Source organism: Carlito syrichta, unplaced genomic scaffold (genome assembly GCF_000164805.1).
Source record: "Carlito syrichta isolate Samal-C Ts95f unplaced genomic scaffold, Tarsius_syrichta-2.0.1 Scaffold304743, whole genome shotgun sequence".
NCBI classification, from domain to species: Eukaryota; Metazoa; Chordata; class Mammalia; order Primates; family Tarsiidae; genus Carlito; species Carlito syrichta.
The window spans coordinates 179,351-197,121 of record NW_007248839.1 but is presented as its reverse complement, the minus strand read 5'-3'; the positions used below and the strand labels follow the sequence as shown (position 1 = coordinate 197,121).

The window sequence follows — 17,771 nt, the reverse complement described above, 5'->3', positions numbered from 1 at the left end:
CTGCCTAGTACTCAAATCTTGCCTGAACATGTGAGCCAGGCAGACGTGCACAAGTGTCCCCACCACTCCCCTTCAGCCAGTGCCAAATGGCAACAGTCCTGACCCTCTGAAACGATATGACCTGTTTGACAGGGAAAATTATTGGACTTTCAGTTAAAAACCAAGTTCAGAACCCCAGAAAAGTAAAAACAAAACACACTGGACCTCATACATGTTTCATATACATATTTATATATATCTCATGTACAAAGTTACATTCCGAACCCCAGGGATTCCATAATAGAAATAAATACTGAAATAACTACATTGCTAAATGAGCTTTCTGCTCATAGAAATGAAGCCTCAGCCTCTAAGAGACAGCAAGTGGAACATTCTAGAACCCATTTTTCAGATTATAGAGGCAAGTAAAATTTTGATAAAATGTCTTGGACAAAAGACAAATTTAGAACATAAAATGGTTAAAATATATTCAAATATTGAGAAATATATGACAAAATTAATAATAAAATGTAATTTTTCAAGAGAAAAGAAAGACAGTTAGTGTTACAGAAGAGCATAACCCTGTTAGAAAAGCATTTACAATTTCCACATTTAGTTTCCTCTCCTGCTCTTCCCATGTTACAAAGTGGGACCAAACGAGGCCCTTTCTCATCATGATCAACTAAGAAGAGCCCTCCACCTGGTTGAGTCCTTTGGTAACCGTCATAATACTCACAAGGAAATAAATATTCAGCTCCATGACATTTGCAAGACACATGTTCTTAAGGACAGTTAATATTCTGAGGCGTCTCGTCTTGCTTTATTGTTACTAAGGCAGCCTATGTTAAAGGGTTTAGTCTCAAATGTAGGAAGACCTTTACAACTGAGAGAATGTTTTTTAACTTTTTCTATGCAAACGCAATCTGAAAAGTTATGCGCTGCATATTTTGTGCTCAAAATGTTTTTATGCTCCCAACAAGCTGCAGCTATTAAGAGAGTCATTCCTATTTTTAAAAATTAGATCTCCTGGAGCATCTTCTCCCCTTGCCTCACAGAGACTTTAACCTGCATCTAACATTGTTTGGTTGAGGCACTATGATATTGTCCCTCTGTAGACCAGCAAGTTGAACACTGGCAACTTCATGTTCAACTTCATATATAACCTGAGTGTAGCAAATGAAAAGTCTCAGGTACCCTTTATTCCTTCCAATGGGGGTTCATTGTTTTACGTGGAAAGATCAGCCCAAGGTACTCAAGCCTCTTCTCTGCCCCTGGCGTGGTCGCGACAGGCAGCTTCCGCTCCTTTGCTGCTTGCGAGAAACTTACACTTTGGCATTTTTTTCCCAAAGTTACCACTTTGACCAAAATGAACATTACAAGAAGGGAAAGTGAAGTAATCTGTAGAAAATGTTTAACTGAAATTACAAGCATAAGGTCAAGCCTTTAAAACAAAGTTGCACGAGCATTTATGTTCTCTCATCCCTGAAGTTAATTAACAGGGCCACAGATAATCTGACATCTTTAGATAGAAAAACTACACATCTAGATTCCTTAAGTTAAAGCCAGTAAATTCAGAAGGAGCAATTACAACCATTGTACATGTTTGCATGTTGCAACTTTAATTCCTGATTTCCTAAGTCACAATCAGTCACACAAACATAGCTGACAACAGCAAGTGGGGGCTGACTCTGGGATGTTTGCTTCTTGAGATGACAACTCCCAAGCACTTTGGTGTCTCTCGTGAATTTATATATTTCCAATAAATGTTTCCTAATGCTTTTTAAAGGTTTTGCCAAAAATGGCTCCGATTTAGAGTAAAATAAAAATATAGCAAACAAGCTATGTTAAAGTAGCCTAAGTTTTGGTGCCCTTAAGAAAAGTGACTATGCTGCTCAGGTAGAAAGTTATTCTTTTAATACAGTTTTTACTGAAAGTTTTTTCTTTTAACACAAACTGTGGCCACGATGCTATTGTGCACACAATGTGCTTACAGACACGCGTGACCAAATGGGTCCAAAGGCTTCCTCCACCTCATTAACCCGGTGCACTTTATAACCTGGCCTTGTCATGCATGCGCATAAAAGTCACCGGTGTACTTTTCACAGGCATCTTTGCATAATAGTTCAGGAAAAAAATCCATGGTACTTAGGAATGCTTAGACACTTTGAGACATGTATTTGCTTTCTTTTCTTAAAAGTTGTTCTGATGATGGGGGGGCTTTTGTCCTATAGATTTATATTTTTAAAACAGTACATAAAATTATATTTACCTTTGCTTAGCGAAATGGGCAAGAAAGGGTAAATCTCACATTTTCAAGAAGCTGGAGAGGGAAGAAAATACTGCAGCGTCATGGTTTTAAAAAAATGTATTAAACAAGAAAAGCAGCTAAATCCAGACTCTGATCTGTTTTTTTCAAATGGTCATTGTCAGTGGAAAGACATAAGTCAACCTTTACTTTATGGTATCTTCGCTTTGTCTTTTTCCCCTTCATAGTTTTCCCTTTTGAACATGGCATTTTAAGCTCAAAAGGGCACAAAAGCTTAAATGTGTTATTTATACACAAAATACCAAGTATATAGCTGCTCTGTAGTTTATACAGAACAACAACAACAACAATTTTATAATTAAATCCCTCCTTCTGTTAAGCCAGACTCCATCACTACTACAAGCTTTGCTCTTATTAATAGGTCAGAGCAGTCCAGGAACATTTGGCAAACAGGTGAGTTTTTTACATGGAAAAAAATCAACCTTCACCATCCTCTGGTACAAGAAATACAAAACACAATTTCCTTTTAAAAAATCCTCCCAGTGCTGAAGCATCTTTGAAGCTTTATAAATAACAACCCTTTCAGACATGTCAGTATGAAAATGAAAGACTCATCTAAAAAAAAAAATCAGAATATTCAGAGAAGCAGGCCTCATAAACTTTAGAGCTCTAAGTCAGAAACAGGAAATGTTTATTTAAATAGTGTAGTCTTAATTTCTTTAATATAAAACCCCCCCAAAATCTGATGAAAACAAAGTTTTATATACCATATAAACAAGATTTGTCAGATTTGAAAGTGAAAATTAAAGTAATTTACAGTTAGCTTTTAGCCCTCTCGGGACATTTAGATAAATCCTGATAATCCACCTGATATTAGTTTGTGTCAATTTTATAATACACTGGGGGAAACTTTGCAATTGTACTTCACGGTACAGTTTCATTTATCAAGTGTTTTCCGTTAATTCCATTATTAGTGTCAGCTAACAAGTGACCCCGTCATCAAATCAAGTGAGTGACATTAGACTGTGGCAGAGTAGACCACATCTGGATTGCTTTCCATAATTCACCAGGTTGCAGAAAGGAAACATTCTTTGATTTGTTCATAATATACTGAAATTGCCTATAACACTGGTGCAGTAAAACAGCTAGTTCCTCTGTATTGTTATGGCAGAACAGATTTTGTAATATAAAGTTAACAAGAAAAAATGCCCACACATGATGTGTGAAACTGATTTCACAAAAAGAGCATTAAATAAAAGGTAGAAGGGAAAAGAAACCATGCAGAAGAGACGGCTGCCCCATCTCCACCTGTCTCCCAGCGCTCACTCACTGCCATACATCACTTGCCACACGATCAAGTGACTCCTTTCTGCTTTGGTGACAGAAGGTTCAAGTGGAAGATCCTCTCCAAGAAGCTCTGATTCTCCACCTTCGTCACCTAGTGGGTGATAAGAAGATCAAGTCAGGTGGAGCACAGAAAACCCAGGACTATGGCTCAGACAGGGCACCCGGGGTTAGTTTGTGAACAGGACACACAAAACGTGTCTGACTGCCATTGCAGAGCAAACAGTGAGAGAAATAGTAGGAGTCAGAATTCACCCACGCTGTTGCTTGACTTCACTTTTCAGACCACACTGGTAAGACTGAGTTCACTGTACTATGTCGGAAGTCATCCAGTACGTCTACATGCTGATGTCATGTATATGGGGAGTGGAGACGGCAAAGCTAGTCAATTCTATGTTCATCCAAGAGGGGCAGAGTCTATAGTCGTTTACTTCAAACTAAGAATTGAGCCTAGATAGTGCTGTAGAAAGCATGAGCATGGTACGGAGCACACAAACTAACTAAACCCAAATAACTCATGCTTATTATCAGTAACAGGTATAATATTCTCCAACTGAAGAGATCTGATAAAGCATATGAAAACTCAAGTGATCTTCCTGCAGCCCTACAGATGGCAGATTCATCTCCTACTATCCTGGGTTTTTCTTCCAATGATTTTCAAGTTTAGGATGGGTGATGAATTAAGAGCATATGGAAGAGGCTGACAGCAGTGGCTCACGCCTGTAATCCCAGCACTTTGGGAGGTGGAGGTGAGAGGACTGCCTGAGTCCAGGAGTTCGAGACCAGCCTGGGCAACATGGCGAGACCTCATCTCTACAATAAATAAAAAAAATTAGCTAGGCGTGGTGGTGCATGCCTATGGTTCTAGCTACTTGGAAGGCTGAGGTGGAAGGATCACCTGAGCCCTGCAGGTAGAGGCTGTGGTGGCTGTGAGCATGCCACTGCCCTCCAGCCTGGGCAACAGAGTGAGGCTCTGACTCAAAAAAGAAAAGAGTGTATGCAAGAAAGAAACAAAGAGGCTGGGCAGCAGCCAGGCTACAGGTTCTTCTGGGAGGTGGCTGAGTGACTGTGAAGAATGGGACCCTGATCAAAGGTACTGGCTTCCAAGGCCCAGGGGGCACAGTACACCCCTCTGCAGGGCCCACTGCAGGGTAGGCATACTTTTCTCCACAAACTTGCATGAATTACGTTTGTCGTTACAGAGCAGGGTTATTTTGGGACAATCCAAGTGACTGTCTGGTGGGATGGATTCTTCAGCAGAATCCTAAAACATGTATACCAAGGGCCCTAAAGATATTCCCCTGGTCTACTGGAATTTTGTTATGTGCCCCATGTGAATTTCAGCTGGACAAAAGAAAATATTGATACTGTTGACAAGAAACAGCAGGAGAAAAAAAACCCTACATATCTGCATTTTTCTCTGCAGGCCAAACTTTCCCTTGCCCACCCCCAATGGCCTTTTCATGGCAATGTCAAACGAGAGAGAGAGAGAGAGAGAGGTGCACACTCAGCACAAAATCCAGTTTCTGAACTGAAACAGAGCCAAGTGGTTATAAGTTTGGCTCTCAAACTTTAAAAAAATCACAATGATGACAACAAACTAATAATAGGCTGAGAAAAAAGGCTGTTGGCATTTGTTTTCTGAATTGTTTTGTTTTGAAGATTTTACTTTACCTTGTCTCTTAGGGTCTCTACAGCCTAAGGTTTAAGTTAAACCATTAAAAATATGGAGACTGTTGGAATCAATTTCCCATTGTTAAAATATTACAGGAAATTAAAAAGGAAATGGAACAAAAAAAGATCAAATTCTTTTTTTTTTTAAAAAGCATATTCACTATTAAAATTAGCCTATGCTAAAGACAAGTCTATTTTTCAAGCCGTATTTAACTAGAGGTAACTGCCAAAACCCAGTTAAGCAATTTTTATGCTATTTTCAGGATCCACAATGGAAGGAATTTTTAGTGGAAATGGAAAACCACATAGAGATTAACCAACTCCTTAGTATGGTTCCAACTGCCATACTGCACTCTAAGAAAAAGCTCCAAAAATCATCCCAGCCAAGTGGAGTCCCTACAATTCCTCTCTTATAAAGGAATTCTGTACCAGCAGTCAACGATTTAAAACACTTTGAAATGACTTCATTCCTGCTGACATCACTGGAATCCATCAATTTCTAATACCTCCCCCTCTTATAAGTGAGCTTTGGCCGGGCGGGGTGGCTCACACCTATAATCCCAGCACTTTGGGAGGCCGAGGCAAGAGGATTGCCTGAGCCCACAGGTTTGAGACCAGCCTGAGCAAACATGGTGAGATCTAGTCTCTACAATAAATAAAAAAGATTAGCCGGGTGTGGTAGCGCATGCCTGTAGTTCCAGCTACTTGGAAGGCTGAGGCAGAAGAATCACCTGAGCCTAGCAGGTCAAGGCTGCGGTGGCTGGGAGTGTGACACTGCACTCCAGCCTGGGCGACAGAGTAAGACTCCAACTCCAAAAAAAGTAAGCTTTTTGCATGAGTTATTCTGATTTGCACTAATCACATGTGGCACACTGTCATTTACATGACCCTAAATTTTTTACTCCAGTTTTACAGAATTCATATCTATAGTAAGCATTTGTCACTGATCTGCAACATTATTATATTCTCTAAAACAATGAAGTGCCTTATGTTTGGGAACTTTTTGAATCACTAAGATTTTAGGCTAGTCCAAGGATCTACTTATTTATAGCAAATAAATAAATTTACATTTGCTTTATAGATCACAAAGCACTATTCTTTCCCAAGCATCAACTGGCCATGTTTTCTCTGTCCCTCTCGGCCATTCCTTCGCCGATCCCTATATAAGCTCTAATGATCTTAAATGGAGTCTGAATCCAGGGTTGTAGACTGAGACCTCTTCTAGTAGCCCCTGTGTACTCTCCTTGGGGGAATGCCCCAGCCCTCATGGCTGTTAGTCCCACTGCATGTGGAGGCCCCCAATTCCTCCCTCCTAAAACACAGCACAGCCCCCCATCCAGAAACCCGGGGAAACCTCCCACCTGAATCCCCACTGTGCTCTTCATGCTGACAGACCCAGCCTGGGGCTCCTCCTTCCCTACCTCCACATCTGCTTCTGCTCTGACGTCCTGAGCACCGGGTGAATGGCTCATCCCTCTTCTCCACACCTAGTGGGTACCAATTCCCCTTCATGTTTTTTACCTCTTCCCACTGTCACTACCTTACTCAGATATCCATTTTCCCACCTAGTCTTGAACTCCTCCAATCCATCTTTCACACAAATCTAGCCACTTTGCCCTACAGTTCTCCTTTGAAAGATAAAGTACAAATGCCTTAACTGGGTGTAGAAAGGCCTCCGTACTCCCACTCCCACCCTCCCTTTCTAGACCAGAAGTGTGTGCTTTCTTCTACTCCATGCGCTCAACATCTCAAAATAGTTTTTTCTTCAATTAAGATGGTTTCAGGTTCGAAGCCTTCAGTCAAGTTATTCTCTTACCTCAGAATGCCAACCGCTGGTTCTCCCCATCCCAGTCCCCAGCCCAGGCCTTTGGACTAATGCTATGCAGTGTTGAGCCCCCTCAAGCATCATTTCTTAACTTCCTTCTCTCCCCACCCCTGGGAAGACCTGACTACTCACCACCAGAGCAACTATAACATTTTAATAAATTAACACATCTCTATCTCTGCACTGTTCTCTAGCCTAAGGGATGGATGCTTTGTCAGATTTGTTTCTGTATCTCAAGTTTAAGGCTGACAGGCACATGGACAATGCTCAGTTAATGTTTGTAAGGTGGGAAAATGAACAAATGAAATCAATTTTGATACAAACAACACTCTATGAATATTTTTATTTCTCCATTTTTCAAGTGAGGACTCTTGGAGGCTGAATAATTAATTTGCTTAAGGGCTTTCTGACCCCCAATCTTGTTTTTCACACAAAACTCAACATGTAGTCACATCTCGCTATTTCTAATGCTCCTTTAAAGAAATACATTTTGGCATGAAAAGAAATACCAGAGAGAGAGAGAGAGAAATCCTTTCCCAAGGAAAGAATTCCAAGAGGGCTTTTTAGGAACTATCATCAGAGTGGTTTCTTGTTTCCTGCAGGAGAGCACCAGAAGCAGAGTCCCCAGAGCCCACGACTCACCCATTCGGAAGTCGATGTAGCCCTCTCCTCCACTGATGACAAGCATAGACTTCAAGGGTGTCTGGCTGCCAGGCTCCTGTGCAGATGTCCCTGCTTTGTCACCTGTTAGGTCTGTGCCACTACTGCCACTCTGTGGGCTGATGACTTGACCTATTTTATCAGGAACAGAAGTGAATATTACTTATCACAGATGGGGGAGGGGTCAAGGGACACTTGTTTTTTCTGAATATTTTCTGAAAGTTAAACAAAAAGGTAAGTACAGTCTTGGAACCACCAAATACTAGAAGGCTCTGAATGATCAGAAAACATTTATATGAAGGTTAGAAGAACCCAATTCAAACATCTTAGTAGAGCTGGACAAAGTGGCTTATGCTTGTAATCCCAGTGCTTTGGGAGGCTGAGGCAGGAGGATCGCTTGAGGCCAGAAATACGAGACCAGCCTGACCAACATAGCGAGATCCTGTCTCTATAAAAAAGTTTTAGAGATTAGCTGGACCTGTTGGTGCATGCCTGTAGTCCCAGATAATCAGGAGGCTGAGATGGGAGGATGCTTGTACCCGGGAGTTCAAAGCTGTAGTGAGCTATGATTGCATCACTGTACTCCAGCCTGGGCAACAGAACAAGATTCTGTCTCTTAAAAAATAAAATAAAATAAATGTCTAAGTAAGGCAATTTTGTGCCAAAGCAGAAACAGATCCAAAATTCAGTATGAGATATGCGTATGGCAAGGTCGGTATTAACTGCCTGCTTCAAACTACTACAGTCTATGACTTTGGATCTGAGAGAGAATGGAAAGGTTTCTTCCCTGAAAGAGAGTGTGCTTATTTGTATAAGAGGCTGAGAGACGTCTTCAATTTAAGCCTTATGTGTTTGCAGATTCATAATTAACATTTAGGTTTATTTCAAATCTACAGCTTTCCTCTCATATTTAAGGAAAGCACATTTTATTTTAAATTTAGATTATGCAAATAAAAGTACCGGTAAATGTGCCATTTGTTCTAAAGCTTAAGTTCTAAGGTAGACTCCTTGAGTGTGAAATGGTAGAAAGAGGAACCTTTAAATATTATTCACACTATGAACAAATGAACAGTCTCCAAGGCGCTCTCAGGGAGTTCTGACCATGGGGTATGTTTTGTCTCGCCAGAATCTGCTGTCCTTTGGTCAAACTACACAGGCCACGCCTCTAGGAGGAGCCTGCTGGGGATGACTTCTGCAGTGGACTAGCTCGTTCTGCCACAGAGCAGGAGAACAACGGTATGACATTGAGGCCAACTAGCATGGCTTAGTCCTCAGGGCCAACTGGCCTCACAACAAACAGTGTTGCCAATTCCACATCCAGATTTACACCCAAGAGAAAAATCCTGTACACATGCCCAAGAGAGTCCACCATAGTACTGTTTTTAATAGTGAAAAAAAAGAAAGTCGGAAGGCAAAAACCTACAGGCCCATCAACAGGAAAATGAATAAAATGAAGCACGTTTATTCAGACATGAGAATACCAGTTAAATGAATAAACCACATCTTTATGTATGAACAATAAGAAACCTACAAAGTGGAAAGCAAGTCGCAGAAGAACATACACGAAACTTTACACTGGCTGAGTGTGGTGGCTCATGCCTGTAATCCCAACACTTTAAGAGACTGAAGTGGGAAGATTACTTGAGCCTAGGAGTTTGAGACCAGCCTAGGCAACATAGTGAGACCTCGTCTCTACAAAAAATAAGGAAAAATTAGCCGGGTATGGTGGCACACACCTGTAGGCCCAGCTACTCAGGAGGCTGAGGCCAAAGGATTGCCTGAGCCCAGGAGGTTGAGATTGCAGTGAGCCATAATTGTGCCACTGCACTCCAGCCTGGGTGACAGAGTGAGACCCCGATTTGGAAGGAAGGAAGGAAGAAAATATAACATTTGAGTTCAAAACCACAAAAATGTTTATGATGTATAAATACACTCAAACATAGTAAAAATACAAAAATACTGTAGGAGGATACATACCAAATCAAAGCTGGTGGTTATGGATGGAGTGAAAAGGGAGAAAGGAGTGGGACTGGAGACGGATATAAAATGGCAAAGGGCACTCCATGACGTTTTATTTCTTTTTTTTAAAAAGTAAGAAAAAGACTGTCACCAGTACCTTGCTGTATGTACAGCTAATCATTTAATCTTTGGAACAATCTTGGGAAAGCGAGTGTGATGGTTAATTTTATGTGTCAGCTTGGTGAGGCTATGAGGCCCGATATTTGGTCAAACACCTGTCTAGATGGTGCTGTGAAAGCACTTTTCAGATGTGCTTGACATTTAAATCAGATTTTGAGTAAAGCAGGTTACTCTCCATAATGTGGGTGGAGGTTACTCTCCATAATCTAGTCAGTCAAAAGCCTTAAGAGGAAGACTGAGGACGCCCGAGGAAGCATCATGTTGCCTGTGTCCCCGTCTCTTCCTGCATATGGCCTTGGTGATACAGGTTTCTTCTTAGCAATTTCCTTCATTAGGTCAAGAACATTTTTGTTTTTGGACTTGAACTGCTGCATCAACTCTTCCCTGAATCCCCAGCCTGCCCTGCAGACTTCAGACTTGCCAGTCCCCACAATTGTGTGAGCCAGTTCCTTAAACTCTTTCACTCTCACCACATGTATAACCTTTTGGTTCTGTTTCTCTGGAGAAGCCCAACTACTACAGTGAAACACAACAATTGCTACATTGCACAGTGAGTGAGCAGGGCAAAGTTAGAGTTGAAACTTTCCTCTTATGGAGAAAAAAATTCAAAACACGGGCCCTGCTTACAGATGGTTAATGACATCATTCTAGTATTGTCAACGGACATACCCTTTTTCACTGTATATCACCACTACCACCTTGTCTCAACAGCATTTTCATTAACTTTCATAGCAAATGAAGTAGGCGGAGCAGATATTAATCATGTCCACTTAGGAATGAGGAAATGCGTCTCTGCAGGAAGCGACCTGTTCAAAGCCCAGCCCCAGGCTTCTGGTCCTCTGCTGTCTTCACAACACTGCGAAGGGCGCGGAAAGTGTCCCCTTCTCTTCCTGCATGTGGTCTTGGCGACACAGGTTTCTTCCTAGCGATTTCCTTCATTAGGTCAAGACCATTTTTAGCATTCTGCTATGACAAAATAATGCCATTGCTTTTCAAAAGTAAGCAAGCCTCTTAAAGAAAAATCAAGAAATTCGTTTTTGAGGATGGGAGAGATATTCCAGGATAACTTCATTCAAGTGTCCAATGGCACTCTATTCCTCCCTCCATTACAGAATTTCTTTCATGTGTTATATTGAAATTACCTGCAATGCCAGTACGTAGTATTAGAAGAGGTAGGGGAAGCTGGGTTCAGTGGCTCAGCCTGTAATCCCGCGCCTTTGGGAGGCCGAGGTGAGTGGATTGCCTGAGCCTGCGGGTTCGAGACCCGCCTGGGCAACTTGGCGAGACCTCATCTCTACAATAAATCAAAAAATTAGCTGGGCGTGGTAGCGCGCACCTGTAGTTCCAGCTACTTGGAAGGCTGAGGCGGAAGGATCGCCGGAGCCCGATAGGTTGAGGCTGCGGTGGCCGGGAGCATGCCACTGCCCTCCAGCCTGAGCAACAGAGTGAGACTCCATCATGGGATGACGGAAGAGAGCCAAGTACACAGAACATCTCAGGAGAATAGTCTCACCCACCTGGGACTGCCACGAAGAATTTCACAGCATCACGGTGCCCATGGAAGCAAAGCTGTGCATGTGCCATTGAACAATAGGGTATAAATGTTCCCGGGGTCACTTTATCACTGTTTTCATCACCATAGACACGGATTACACTTCCAGGACGGTTTCCTGGTGCTCCTGAGGTTTTATTTGCTGCAACAGAACAACCAAATACCAAATATTTTCCCCTAGAAAACAGTAGCGATGTTAAGAGGTTACTGGTTAATCCTTATGATAGTATGATAGTATCTAAAAGCTACAGCCAGTTGAGAGGAAACAAGGGCGGCAATGCCAACTCAAGACAAAGCTGGGAGGAGAGAGATATGCATGCTCGTTATTTTTAAGCTCCTCAGTAAATGGAGTGGGGGATTTTGCCAGTCTAGCAGTAACTAAGCTGACTTTTTATTAAACATATCTATTAATTTTTAAAAAAATCATTTTAGTTAACAAAAGAAAACAGATTTGAATCTTAAGTGTGACTGTTTTGTTTTGTTTTGAATTCCCATGCTAGAAAGGTAACCATTATACAGTTTAAAGTAATGAGTGTATTTTTAAATAAAATCTTTCTTTATAGTTTATCTTCTGATTTTCTCCCCTGCAGCAAGAATATTTTCCATGGGGGTGGGGGATAGGGGGTAGTAAAAGGCTGTGCGTCATAGAACCCAGCCACTGCAACAGAGCAGCTTTTCTCTACACCAGCTGATGGTTTGCTGGGTTCCTGCGGAGTGACCAGACTCACAAAACATCCCCGATCCATGGGCAGTAAGTGAATGAAAGAAACATGATTGGTAACAAAGGTAAACAATGTAGATTAATGACAGTATTAAGAGACGTTTCATGTTTATACTGGAAGGAACACAAGGTCTGAAAGAAAGTTCAGCTGCAACAAAAGATGATAAAAAGACTAAGCTGCTGAGCGGTTGGTGGCCATGTAACAAACATTAAAAAAACAAAAACAAAAAACACCTGCTGCAATGCAGTGACTGCAAGTGATGACATTTAGGAACATTCAAGAGGGGATTCTAGAGAAGTGGGAACAGCCTCACAGTGGCTACTAGAAGCCAGGAAGAAGAGCTGGGTTCAGGATCTGCACTTACCCCTCAGCCCCAGTAAACGTCCCTGGTGGAGGATTACGGCTAAAGTGAGAAAGGGGGAAAGGGACATGGAGGGTGCACGAAGGGAGGAGACCGTCACCGTGAGCCACCACTCTTGCGTCTTCTACCTGGTAAACTGGCGCTCAGAGCTCCTAATGCAATTCGCATGATCCCACTTGGTGCAATACCAAGTAACACATAAAGACTTTACCAAGCCTCTATAGAATATCTCTGCTCAAAAAGGACAATTTTATTTGGTTTTTTAAATTATAAAGCAATTTTAGTGAATCTGAATCAAAACACTAAGAACTTAAGGTGGAGCATTTCTTAAAAGCTATCATTTTTCCTTTATTTTTCTGTGTGTGTTTTTAAAAAAACATCCTGGTCTAATAATTATGCTAAAATGGAACTCTCTCTTCTATAAAAAATTGAAATGAACTCGGGGGATCCCGGAATCTCTTTGGATATAAAAAATGGTCTGAATTTATAAGTAGATGCAGAAGATAGTTGGGATAAGAACTTGGGTTTCTTTAAAGGCTCCGGAAATATTCTAGTCCTTCTCCCTCCTTTTCCCCTGAAAAAAAGGTAGGGTGATTCTGAGGTGTGTATTTAATTTATTTTATGAACTTAAGGTATTTGTTTTCAAACCATTCCCTGTCCATGAACTTTGCACACAACAACACTTACTTAATGGATGATAAATGTAATGGAACACCATATGAGAAACATACAATGTGCATTTTGTTTACAAAAATAATAAATCACCTTCTTTTAAATTAGAGGATGGATAGTTTGTCTCCAGATTAAGGAAAGGATTATTGATCTCTTGGGAAACAAATTGAATATCCTAAACTCTCTGCCAAAAGTTAGGATGAATGCTACGTGGTGTTTCTGGACACCGGTATAATAAAGCTGAAGAAAAATGAACATCAATGTTTATTTCAAAGATGAAACAGGACTGTGAGTCCTGAACTGAGAAAAAGAACTTCTCACAATGAAAACGTCTAATTGTGAGGACTGGTCCTGTTATATGGAAGTTGTGATTCTCTGGAGTTCCCAAGTTTCACAGAAGACTGAAGGAACAATAGCTAGACCTCTGCCATCAGCTGGATTTTGAGCTATCACCGATTTGCCAGCACCTAAACAATTCCTTCCACCTGAATTCTACACATAAATATTTCCTGCAACTCTCCAACTTGTCCTGGGCAGTAATCTAAAAATATACTTACTTTCTGTCAACGGGATGGAGATAATGACACCATTTCCTGTCCCCACCCACAAACGATTGCAAGACACCATAAGAGCTGTGATCCTCACAAAAGAGAAGCCCAGTTTTCCAGTACCTGTAAGGGAAGGTAGGAACATTTTATTGAGAAGCTAAAGCAGACAGTGTTTTAGAGTCCAAGTCTCTTAAGAGTAGCAGAATTAACACAACTGAGAGGAAATGTGACCAGAGCTAGACGGATGATTCCTGAAGGTGCATATCAAAGCAAACTTTTACAGGGCCTTATTGCCCAATAACTCAGGGTTCATAGAAAAATGAAATTCTAAAAGTGGGTAGCAGTACGTTAATAGAAGAAAGGTACACAAGAAATAAGGTACATTAGGAAATATGACACAAGATTTAACTACGGACCTGCAAAACCAAACCAAAACACAAAAATTTCCAACAAAAAACAAGTGTATTACACTAGGAAATCAATGCCCTTTGATTTTATAAGCTGAAAAAGTCCTGGCTTTCATTAAGTTTCTTTTTTTTTTTAAGATTAGAAAATACAGTTTATTTAGAAATTAAGAGAGAGAGAGAGACAGACAGACAGACAGACAGACAGAAAAAGGAGATTCATCTCCTCAAGATAGGGAAGAGGGTCAAGGCTTAAAAAAACACGGTCTGGTTATAGCTCAAAGAGCACATGACCACACCATAGCTTAGCAAGGCAATGGCAAAATGGCTGCCCATTAAATTTCTTTGCATAGATAAAAACAATCTTGGCTAACGAAACCTATACTTTTCCCCTTGTTTATATACTTAGGTTCTAAAGCAGCTTAGAAATTTTAGCATATCATACATAAATAATTTAGGGAGAATGGCTGCATTTTTAAATTTCAAGTGTATTTTTACAATTGATCTTATTTTCGGTGATTTGAGAGGCAAAATTATTAAACAGGTAATACATCAGACAGATAGCATTAGCCATAGCCAGTCATAAGTTCTACTTACAAGAACTGAGGGCATGAACATAGCATCACAGTGTTACATATTCTCACTCATAACTGGACCTTGAACAATTATAGTAATACTATAAGAAAAGGGAAATTGCCAGGGGGTGGGAGGGATTGGCAGCAGTGAGATTCTGCCGGGGGGGGGCACACCTCATCACAAAGGGTACCTGCACAGCGAACACTTGTATACTTAACCCTGAATTGTACCCTACATCTTTAAAATTAAAAATTAAAAAAAAAAAAAGAATCACAGTGTTAGAAGGAACCTTAACTACCACTCTGTCTAAGCCAGGAACCTGTAACTTACAGTCAAGGTTATCCCTAAAATTAGTTATATGCTTGGTTCTAGGGAGATGGAACATAGCTATAACCAGGTTCTCTGAGGGCAACAACTCTAAAAAGGTAAAAAAAACCACTGATTCAGTTCGATTTTTCTTTATTAAAGTAATCCTTTATGACATCCCTAATGGTCACATGGCACAGGGTTAGATGCTAAGGACACAGCAGGGAATAAGACACAGATGACCCTAGCCCTTCTCAGGGCAGCCCTAGGGTCTGTGGGGGAGGGACTGTAAGCAAGAATCTCATAATGCTGCTGCAATCACAATTATGGCAAGCCCATGGAGAAAAAGCATGAGAGGACCTACATGAAGGTTTCTCCTGGATATGACATGCAGGCTATGGTCCGAAAGCTAAGAAAAAAGGACCAAGGAGAACTTCCCAGGTGAAGGAACACATGTGAGGAGCCTGAAACAGGAAGGTACTTGTTGAGCTGTGGGTCAGTGAGCGCAGGAAAGTGGGCCAGCCCGGGTAAGAGCTCCTGGTCACAGGACAAAAGATCACCTCACTAAAGGCGAGAGTAGGGGGGTGTCGTGGCAATATCTGCACGTTAGTTATTAGGCAGGAGTGGAAAGAGGAAGCCCAGTTAGGAGGCTCATGGTAACAGGGAGAAGGGAGGAAGGATGGTAGCCTGGCCTCGGGGGGTTAGCGGTAGAGATAAAGAACTCATTGATTTAATCTATTTTGAGGCAGACTTGACAACTCCTGGTGATGGATTAGATGTGAGGAATAAGAGAGAAGGAATAAAAAATGATCCCAAGTTTTGGTCAAACACAACAAGGTGGACTGGAGCATGTCTGAGCCTTTCAGTGATAAGGGTTGACTACTAATGAGGCGACTTTTTCACTGGTTCTATATAGCATTTTAGACCATATAAAAATAAAACAAGGGCTGGGCATGGTGGCACATGCCTATAGTCTCAGCTACTCTGGAAGCTCAAGTGGGAGGACTGCTTAAGTCCAGGAGTTTGAGGCTGCAGCACACTATAACCACATCTGCGAATAGATACTACACTCCAGCCTCGGCAACATAGACTCTGTTTCTAAAAATAAATTTAAAAACCCACTCTCTTTGATTGGCAAAGATGGAACACTTTGGAAGCTTACCTAACATTTTGCTTACGTAAGGCTCAATGTCCACATCCTGCAGATGTTGATAAGTGTGTGCATGATAAAGACGGAGTGTGGAATCCAAGCGAATGGAGACCCACACACCGTCACCCACCCACGCAAGTTGTCGCACTTGGCTCTCCTTCCGAGGGTGTGCATCAAACGATTTCTAAGAGAGATTGTACAATAGCAAAGTTACTTTTATGACATAGAAGTTCATATTTAAAACCTGCACTAGTTTGTAAAACAATTTAGTAGACCGCTTAATAAAAGAGAACCCTAAATATTATACACTAAATATGATGACTCTTACATACACAATTATTTTCATCCTAGAATGTACAATAAAATGAAGAAGCAAGAACCACAGGATGCTGGACTTCAGCACTAAATAGGACATTAGCCAGTGAAAGCATGCGGGCACATCCACACCATTTAACAGTGTGCAACAGGGCAATTCTGATCTCGGGATTTTGTGTTGTTATGCAGCAATATGAAGGGGAACCAGAACACAGGAACTTATTTATAAAAAATTGGTATTTATTCTTACATGTTTAAACTTCAGTTACCTTCAAAGTACTCTCAGTTTGATGCAATGCACCTACCTATTGAGATGCTTTTCCCTTTGCACAAAATAGTTTTTGAATGCATCAATTTTGATGCCTTTTAGTGCTGCCAATTTTTGTCAAGAATTCCACATTGACAATTGTTTCCCTTTGAGGATCTTTTTCATTCCAGAAAATAAAAAAAAAAGTTGCTCAGGGCGAAATTGGGTGAAAAGGGAGGGTAGGGCACAGGGTTTGTGATGTTTTTGGTCAAAAACTGCTTAATACTCAGTGCGGTGTGGGCAGGTGTGCTCATAAATCGCCCATCATAAAATGGGCAAATGCACTGAAAGAATTTTCAAAAAAAAATTCACTGAAGCCAAACACAGCCTCTCACAACAACACTATCTGATACACTGATGATGATGGGTTCCTAGAACACATACCTAACGGGGGAAGCCTGCCCTGCAAGAAGCTCACCCTCCAAAAGATAATTCTGGGGATTTTTGGGTCCCCCTTGTACATGAAGTAAAAGCTTATTTATAATGAACAAAAAGAAATCCACACCGCTGTGTGTGTGTATGTGTGTGTGTGTGTGTGTGTGTGTGTGTGTGTGTGTATACAGGCTGCGTATCCCTAACCCGAAAACCTGAAATCCAAAATGCTCCAAAATCTGGAACTTTGAGTGCCAATTTGATATTGTAAATTACCCTAAACATATTATTTTTCCACTGTGTAAATGGTCTGTCATATTTGTATACTGTTAAGTACTTACACATGAATCAATGTAAGAAAATGACTGCTTATTGGCAGCATTTAGAGTCAGAAATGATGGTGATGTCAAGCCACCGACCCTCCCCAGGAGTGGCCGAGACAAGGGCACCTCTGCTTTCTGATGGTTCGGTGTACACAAGCTTTGCTTCATGCACAAATTATTTAAAAATACCGTATAAACTTACCTCTTTCAGGCTATATGTTTAAGGTGTATAGGAAGTATAAATGAATTTCATGCTTAGACTTGGATTCTATCCCC

General features: G+C 41.0%; 1 protein-coding gene across 6 annotated transcripts in view; it reads right to left on the bottom strand.

The window, feature by feature from the left end:
- Positions 1 to 209: 209 nt before the first annotated feature.
- The window catches only part of SPAG9 (sperm associated antigen 9), a 157,152-nt gene continuing 139,590 nt past the window's right edge, over positions 210 to 17,771 (bottom strand). For 3 of the 6 annotated variants that reach the window (XM_021713788.1, XM_021713787.1, XM_008060810.2), the window contains 6 exons: positions 16,191 to 16,362; positions 13,752 to 13,865; positions 12,526 to 12,564; positions 11,405 to 11,581; positions 7,731 to 7,880; positions 210 to 3,683 (listed from right to left, as the gene is read on the bottom strand). In XM_021713788.1, the coding sequence (XP_021569463.1) occupies positions 3,568 to 3,683; positions 7,731 to 7,880; positions 11,405 to 11,581; positions 12,526 to 12,564; positions 13,752 to 13,865; positions 16,191 to 16,362 (768 nt within the window). In that variant the 3' untranslated portion in view covers positions 210 to 3,567. The remainder of the gene's footprint in view (positions 3,684 to 7,730; positions 7,881 to 11,404; positions 11,582 to 12,525; positions 12,565 to 13,751; positions 13,866 to 16,190; positions 16,363 to 17,771) is intronic. The other 3 variants (XM_008060806.2, XM_008060807.2, XM_008060803.2) reach the window with 2 other exon arrangements.